Genomic DNA, 8,690 nt, shown 5'->3' with positions numbered 1-8,690 from the left:
GATAGATTAACAGACAGATCAATTACATGATTCCAGTAAGTAAATCTGGCACATACATGTACATGTATAAACAAAATATTATAAAATCAAAGCATTTCACAGTTATTTCATGGCACACGAAACGTTTGTAAGATTATAAATCTTGATGGGCACTGTAAATGTTTAATTCAATTAAATTTGAATGTGGAACAAGCATAACATTCTGGCACCAAAATCCATGATTAAAAAATTCAATTGTCCTCAAACCTGCATACAATTATCTCAAAAACTCCTCAAATCACAAAAAAAAAAACCCACCACAAAAATATATATATATGTATATATATATATATATATATATATATATTCAATAAATTCAATAAATTCTTTTTTCTTGGTATCGGGGTAGAATAAAGTCAAAAAATAAAATCCAATACTCAAACTTTTATTTTTATGTTTAAAAATCTACTGACGAGCCCGCAGGGCGAAAGCGCTATAGATAAAAGTTTAAGTATTGGATTTTATTTTTTGACTTTATATATGGATATATATATATATATATATATATATATATCTTAATATATCATATGCACCAATATGACCATGTTTATCAAATATTTGGAAATATCTATATCAACAGCTTTTCAATTGAATATATAAAATGCACATCTTAAATATATTTCTATCACTTAATATCAAGTTACTAAACATATTTGAAAAAAATAATATTTACAAAGTACTCTGGACAGAAACACACAATCATGTAACAGTTTTCTTTGTGTACAATACATCACTATCCTGCACTATAATGTTGTTTTATAGGCAGGGTCTAACACCTTGTGTACAATACATCACTATCCTGTACTAATGTTGTTTTATAGACAGGGTCTACATAGTGAAATGTTAAACTGGAAATATAAACAATTTTCACCCCATTCATCTTTCTCAGATCCTAATTCAATTCTTCATAATTTCGCCATTTATTCAGGGATAATGAGATCATAATAAATAAAAAAAAACCCACTGGGATGCCATTCCAATATGCAAGGTAAACAAACATGACGACCTCTTATATCAACCCAAGCCAGACTGTTCATACAATACTACAACAGCCGAGAGGCCAGTGTTCAACCCAAGCCTGACTGTTGTTCATTAAATACTACAACAGCCAAGAGGCCAGTGTTCAACCCAAGCCAGACTGGTGTTCATTAAATACTATAACAGCAAAACGTCAGTGCATACAACATCAATCAGAAGTGATGTATAAAAAAAAATCTGTGTTGTTTTTCTCTCTTCAAAATGATACACAAATAAAACAATGTATGTTAGAGTGGAAAGGGACCAGAACAACTGGTGACCCTCCTTGTGTTGTTGGCATGGTTTCCATGGCACTTGCAGGAATTTGGAAATAAAGCCTCCACTGAATGGGAAGACTTTTGTTCACTTTATGTCACATGCCAACTGCATACCCACTCCCAGCTAGAGTCAACAGGTCACTGTTACTCCATCAAACTACCAAATTGCATTCAAGTTGCAGCTGCTGCTGGAGGTGAATCTGGCAGCATTTCCTCTTCTTCTGAGGACTTCTGCTCAGTCAATGTCTTTGTTTTGATACGAGTTTCTGGTTTGGTAAGAAACCACAAAAGATCACGGAAATGCGTGGGCCATTTGTAGAAAAGAGTACTCTGCAGCCAAGAGGGGATATGTTCTTCCGTGGTGCCGTCCAACATAACGGGGATGAAGCGGCGGTTCCGACCAATCTGGTTGTACTCAAGCACCATCAGCTGGTAGATGTAGTCCGTGTGCAACTGTTTGTCTGTGGAGGACTCAATTGACTCCGCTTGGCCTCGCTCAGTCTCATTGACGTAGCTCTCTGATACACAGATGAGAATGAAATCAGCCTACAAAAGTCAACACATACACCTCATGTTTAACAAAATGTGTCCCCATAACTTCTCTAAATTTAAAATGCATACATCATTTCAATAATACAGTGAAAACTGCCTTACTTGACACCTGTGCAATCTGTTTCACTTAGCATTCTGACCCTTTCTAAATTTCATAAGTTCATTGTTTTTACAATGTCTATTCAGACACAATATGTACTCTGAAGAAAAAAAATTGTCTCCCATGCCAGTGCATGACAGATCAGACGGGTTTCACTGTAATAAATTCACTTCGGGTCTGTGTTACATATTTTTGTTTGCACAAATCATACAATTTCATTAACAAATCAACAATCCAAACTGACCTCATCAAACCTCTCCTTGACCCAGCCAAGTTTGTCCTCAGTTGGCATTCGGCGATCATACATGTCCATGCAGCATGTGAAGCCATTCTTCTCTATACACCGACACAGATTCAGGACTTTCTGAATGTGGCGCTTTGAGTCGGTAGAATATGTCACAAATACCTTAATGTGTCGAAATGCTGGAAGATACAGATGGACAATGCGAGTTACATTAAAAAAGTATGCGACTATTCATAAAAAATCACCCTAGCTGTCCATAAGTGACAAGTCATTAAAAAAGTATGCGACTATTCATAAAAAATCACCCTAGCTGTCCATAAGTGACAAGTCATTAAAAAAGTATGCGACTATTCATAAAAAATCACCCTAGCTGTCCATAAGTGACAAGTCATTAAAAAAGTATGCGACTATTCATAAAAAATCACCCTAGCTGTCCATAAGTGACAAGTCATTAAAAAAGTATGCGACTATTCATAAAAAATCACCCTAGCTGTCCATAAGTGACAAGTCATATCTAAAGTTTCTGAATTAGAAATGGGTATCTGTATCTTCAATATTACAGGTACATGTGTACCACACTTTTTAAAAAAAAAAAATACAAGCAGTTGTTATGACCTTTTTGTTTATTCCAAGCCATACAAAAATAAAAAGGCTTTTTATTTTGCTTTATATATCTAGTAATATTTAAATTGACAACCACAAAATGATTTTGATCAAATAGAACTGATCAAGATAAAGTTGAATGTGATAAATGTATTATAATATGATTAGATTTGGGGAGACACTTGGTGCAAGGTTTGCAATTTAAAATGCAAAATTTTGTACAAATGTTCTTTTTTCTATCTTGAAAATAGTTCTATACAGAATGCAGATAAATTTTTCAGATGCGATGGTCATCAGAATGAAGCATTATAGCAGCCATTCTTAAAGTTGGACTAAAATTTGGACACAAATCATAAACTAGTAAAGAGGATAAAAGCATTATGTGATTAATTCAAATTGGAGAAGTTCCAGGTGAAAATATTCTCAAATACATAAGTTAATGAAAGATAACAGACACCAACAGATGCCACAAGCTCACGTTTCCCGGATATAGATAACTTAAGAATAGACATTTTTCTAACAATATGCCAGTAGATATATAGATGACAATAATAATTCTCTTTCCCTTTGTTAAATTGCTAATATTAAAGAAAATCTGAAAAATGTCTGGCTTCAATTTCTCAAAAAATATCCAATTTTTACTCAAGTTTCGTCTCAATCTTTGAAAGGAAACTCTGCTAAGATTTTTGTTGTTGAGACACCAAGAACCTGAATTGATCCTTAAATATTAGTTAATTAGAAAATATGCTAATTTTGTTGATATCTAAAGTACATAACTGAATAACATCATTAATTTATAATGGACCTCCATGCACATTAAATTACAGTTTGTCATTAACATTACTATAAATGCTTGTTTTGTAATTCATGGCATGACCAAAGCAGAGTGACTAACAAAATGTATTACTCACAGTCTATGACGTTAGATACAACATACATGTCTGCAATATTTAAACACTCTTTTCATATATAACTATCTTTCAAAATCACAAACTTGACATATAAAATAAAAGGCTCATAGGCCACATTTGCTTACATGAGCTACTACAGTTTCCCATGTAAAATATTATAGCCCCCCCCCCCCCCCCCCCCCTTCCCCATGTGACTCCACAATAAATTATGGGGTCATAGTATGTATCAACTTGATTATTAATTTATAAACTTGTACCACTGTGGTTCTAGAAAAGATTTTCAGACAGTTTTCTGTTTAAAACTTCAAACTTCTATCAAGGCTTAATTGGCAAATTATTTCTTCTAAGAATTATCATAACTTTGAGAGAAAAATGTAGAAATTTTATTCCAGAATCTCGTTTACAAATTAATAATGCCTAAAGAAGATTCATTTCTGATAAAAAAAAATTCTGCCTGATTTAAAGAAAATTTTTCAGAATGTTGTAAACGAAGATCAGAGTACAAAAGATACGAGTTAATAGAATAAATTATTAATGTTTGGTAGTGAAAGGCAATTACACAAAACAAAATTCACATTACATGTATTGAGTATTTCATCAACCGTATGTGGATATTTACTCAGTTTGTTAAACCTTCTCAAGTCTTTATAACAACCTAATGGTATGCAATAAAATCATAAACAAAATCAGATGCCCTCATACTGCAGCAATGTCATTCTGGTACCACAAAAAGTCTTGTCACAAGGAATACACATGTGAAATATGACGCCCCAACACTAACCGTTCAAAAGTTATGGCAAAGTTAAAGTTTTTCAAATGTAGGACAAACCCCAAGGTCAACTTCATGAGGTCAAAAATTTTGCAACCTTCAAAAAGGTCTTGTTTTTTGTGGACACGCTATGGTAACAGATGTACAGACCAAAAGCTATCATTAATATGCCTCTGTATCTCTGATACATATATCAAAATCACATGCATCAATTTCCAGGCACACAGTAACCACTTTTCTTGACAACATACTTATTCTGTTATCATTATGTGTAAGTTTGTTACTTTTACCTGCGCAGATTGATTTATTAGCTGCCCACTTTTTACAGAAGTAATGAATGGTAGTGGAAATGTAAGGTTGAACGGATAAATTGAACTCTTGTACTGATCGAAGGATAAACACCCCTCCCCCCTCCCTCCCCTCTCCACAAGGCAGAACTATTTATTATGCTGGTTAAGAATTTTCAGAGAAATGTGACTTTTCCCCCATCTGCCCTCACTCTATTTAACTTTCAAAAATAATATATGTGCCTGAGCTTGCTACATGTATATCTGATATCACGTGCACTTGGTTACTAGAGAGTTGCTCAAGTTGATGCAGAAAATAAGATCTTGTTGGACGTACTAAATATTAAAACCGCAAAAGAATCGTGGTTCAATATTGACACTTATTCCAAACTTGGGCAAAGGTTCTCAAAGCAGTCACAAAAGAATCTAGTTGCCAAATGGTTACATTGTCCATTTGACTGGAACTCTATATACTTTTGTAATGCATATTATTTTGAAATCTAATTTTGTTTGTAAATCTTTTGTTTTTGTTGCTGTAACAATTCTCTGGCTTATTATATTTGGTATTTTGGTTAGTTTTCTTTTAGTTTGGCATGTCCTGATAACCATCTAGCTATGGAGTCTGTTTTTGACTTGTATGTTCTGGTAATGACCTAGCTATGGAGTCTGTTTTTGACTTGTATGTCCTGGTAATGACCTAGCTAAGGAGTCTGTTTTTGACTTATATGTCCTGATAACCATCTAGCTATGGAGTCTGTTTTCGACTTGTATGTTCTGGTAATGACCTAGCTATGGAGTCTGTTTTTGACTTGTATGTCCTGATAACAACCTAGCTATGGAGTCTGTTTTTGACTAGTATGTTCTGGTAAAGGCTTAGCTATGGAGTCTGTTTTTGACTTGTATGTTCTGGTAAAGACTTAACTATGGAGTCTGTTTTTGACTAGTATGTTCTGGTAAAGGCTTAGCTATGGAGTCTGTTTTTGACTTGTATGTCCTGGTAATGACCTAGCTAAGGAGTCTGTTTTTGACTTGTATGTTCTGGTAAAGACTTAGCTATGGAGTCTGTTTTTGACTTGTATGTCCTGATAACGACTTAACTATGGAGTCTGTTTTTGACTTGCATGTTTTGGTAAAGACTTAACTATGGAGTCTGTTTTTGACTTGTATGTTCTGGTAAAGACTTAGCTATGGAGTCTGTTTTTGACTTGTATGTCCTGATAACGACTTAACTATGGAGTCTGTTTTTGACTTGTATTTCCTGGTAATGACCTAGCTATGGAGTCTGTTTTTGACTTGTATGTCCTGATGACTTACATGTACATGTAGCTATGGAGTCTGTTTTTGACTTGCATGTTTTGATGACAACCTAGCTATGGATTTTGATTTCTGACTGTTAACTGACCTTTTCTGTATTCAGCTGGTTTCATGTCGTGAGGCATAGACTGTGACTTAGACAAGTTAGAGCATTCCTGGGAATCTTCCTCATTACCCATACACGTGGTCAGCGACTTTGACCTCAGAGGAAAGGTGCTGGGGCCATCTTTTGTCAGCTTGAGGTTGTTGGCAGCCTGATAGTTTCCCCTAGGACAGGATTTGAAGTTAAACCATTCCCCACACTGTTGCCCTGCCCCCCTCCTGTGGTCTGCCTCGTATTGACATGAGGAAGTGGGGACTTTCCTGAATGGCTCCTCTGACCCACTTCTGTTATACAACATCTCTTCACGGTTCTTCTCTTCGATCATGCTCTGGTATTTCTCATCTGGCATGTATGAGTTGGATCCTGTGATCTGTCGGAGTTTATCTAAAGGATTCTGTGATGATGTTGGGGTCTGACTGGGACTTGGGCTGATGAAGGCATCTTGGGGCTTCATTGGCTGCATGTGGTTTCTGTTAAATGTAGTGGGAATGTTCAGTGCTAGCTTTTTGTTGGACTCTGCTTTTTTAGCATGCATCTCATTGACTGGTTGTCTTGCATTGGATTCCACAGAGTTCTGCCTCTTTAAGGACCCATGCTGTGGCACCGTGGTTTCCATGAAACTGGGGCTGGTGTCCACCACTTCCTCACTGGCCACCGCCATGTCCTGAGAGTTGACCATGTTAGGAACATGACTAAGAGAATTCATGTATTGGCCTCTGTAAATCCCAGCAGGCAGTGGCTGGGGGTCATCACGGATTCTCCCAGCATGACTAGGCAGTTCCCCCATCTCAATTTCATCACTGGTGTAATTATCACTTCGATCGACCTGAACTGCCATGCTGCCTCCTCGAACGTTTGTAGACATTCCTGTGTGTGTTCCTGAGTGCTGATAGTTTGTTCCCATGCGGAACATGCCCTGAGTGACCACATGCTTTGTAGAATAGGCTGATGGGGTGTTGATCTTTTTTGGCATGTCTGGCTCCAGATTACTGTATGCATTGGAATGAGAGGGCCCAACAATGTTCATACGATGGGCTATGTGAGAATAAGGTACACTGTATCTAGGATAACTAGAGTGGTGGGAAGGGGGTAAGGAGCCATTTGGGAAAGAATGAAAACAAGGAGAGCATTCATTGTGTTCCTGGGGCTCCTGTTTCAGGGTCATGCTCTTCATATCAGCTTTATATCTTCTCTCAATCTCTGAAATAAAATGATACCGTTATCATCAACCCGTTTGCAGAAATGTGTGGAAATCATTATCTAAAATAAAGACTGGTCTTGTGAAGCTTGGAATCTCCACTAAACAAGTACAGTACAGAATTTCTTTAAAAAAATTTAGTTCTGTAAAAAATCTTAAAACATCTAGAAAACAGGTGTCTTTTATCATAAAATTCAAAGTTTACATGTATACATGGTACTGAAATACATGTACGCTTAACACAGCAATTTGGATGGTACACATCCAGATTACACAAGTTTGAGGTACTCGACATCGTCATAATGGCTGACTTCCTTTTAAAACATGGATGAAAATATAATTATCAGCAATATTTGTCTATGCATTTCAAAATTCATTGCCTAGCTGAGTAGCTCAGTAGGTTAGTAGCTCAGTAGGTGAGTAGCTCAGTAGGTGAGTAGTTCAGTAGGTTAGTAGCTCAGTAGGTTAGTAGTTCAGTAGGTTAATAGCTCAGTAGGTTAGTAGCTCAATAGGTTAGCACGTCGACTGCTGAACTGTAGATCGCGCGTTCGATTCCAGCAGGGCTTTTAAATTTTTTTCAGATTGCTTTCTACTAAAACTGCATTTTTTGACTAAATAAAGTAAATATGAAAATTTTCAATTTCAAAATAATGTTGTACATATCCTCCACCTTTCATCCATATCAAATTTCTCTGGTGTAGCATACCTTCTTAACTGTTCACACTTCCAAACACACTTAGTTATTTTCTATATGCTCAAAAACAGTTGCTGGTCATATTGTAGCTTCTTTATATTTCGTGAAAAATTAAATTTCACAGAATCGCCATTCAACATCTTTTTGTGAGAAGTGTAATGTTAATTCATGACTGCTATACTCTGAAGGAATTATTTCAAAGCCAGTGATAAATAAATAAAAGCAAGAATTTTGATTTTGGAGCATGTTAGTAAACAAATATTTTAATTACTATGAATTAAGAAATCAATAGTTAAAACATCTAAATGAAAATGTGCTTCAAAAAAGATTTTGCAAAATTAATTTATATTGAATTCCATCATTGATATCAATCTACTGTACCTGGCAGAGAGTTCTGTAGAACTTCTAATGCGTCCTTTCTCTCCATACTATCTAGGGCTTTGATGACGGCATTGACAGACGAGTCCCGCTTCTTGATGTATTCCTCAAATAAGGTTAAAGTGTTCCTGCCATGGGAGGTCTTTTTGGACTCCAAACACTGAAAAATAAAATAGAAAATCAGTATTCATTCAACGAAGTTG

At 35.8% G+C, this 8,690-nt stretch overlaps 1 protein-coding gene across 2 annotated transcripts in view; it reads right to left on the bottom strand.

Moving 5' to 3' along the window:
• Positions 1–8,690, bottom strand: part of LOC125683307 (uncharacterized) — a 49,784-nt gene that overhangs the window by 2,548 nt on the left and 38,546 nt on the right. The window contains exons 3-7 of one of the 2 annotated variants that reach the window (XM_048924337.2): positions 8,491–8,647; positions 6,203–7,417; positions 3,745–3,774; positions 2,231–2,409; positions 1–1,880 (exon numbers count right to left, since the gene is read on the bottom strand). The exon at positions 1–1,880 is cut by the window's left edge and continues 2,548 nt beyond it. In XM_048924337.2, coding sequence (XP_048780294.2) covers positions 1,506–1,880; positions 2,231–2,409; positions 3,745–3,774; positions 6,203–7,417; positions 8,491–8,647 — 1,956 coding nt within the window. In that variant the 3' untranslated portion in view covers positions 1–1,505. The remainder of the gene's footprint in view (positions 1,881–2,230; positions 2,410–3,744; positions 3,775–6,202; positions 7,418–8,490; positions 8,648–8,690) is intronic. The other variant, XM_048924339.2, reaches the window with a different exon arrangement.

The sequence above is a fragment of the Ostrea edulis genome, chromosome 6 (genome assembly GCF_947568905.1).
Source record: "Ostrea edulis chromosome 6, xbOstEdul1.1, whole genome shotgun sequence".
NCBI lineage: Eukaryota > Metazoa > Mollusca > Bivalvia > Ostreida > Ostreidae > Ostrea > Ostrea edulis.
This window is presented reverse-complemented; position numbering and strand designations above follow the sequence as displayed.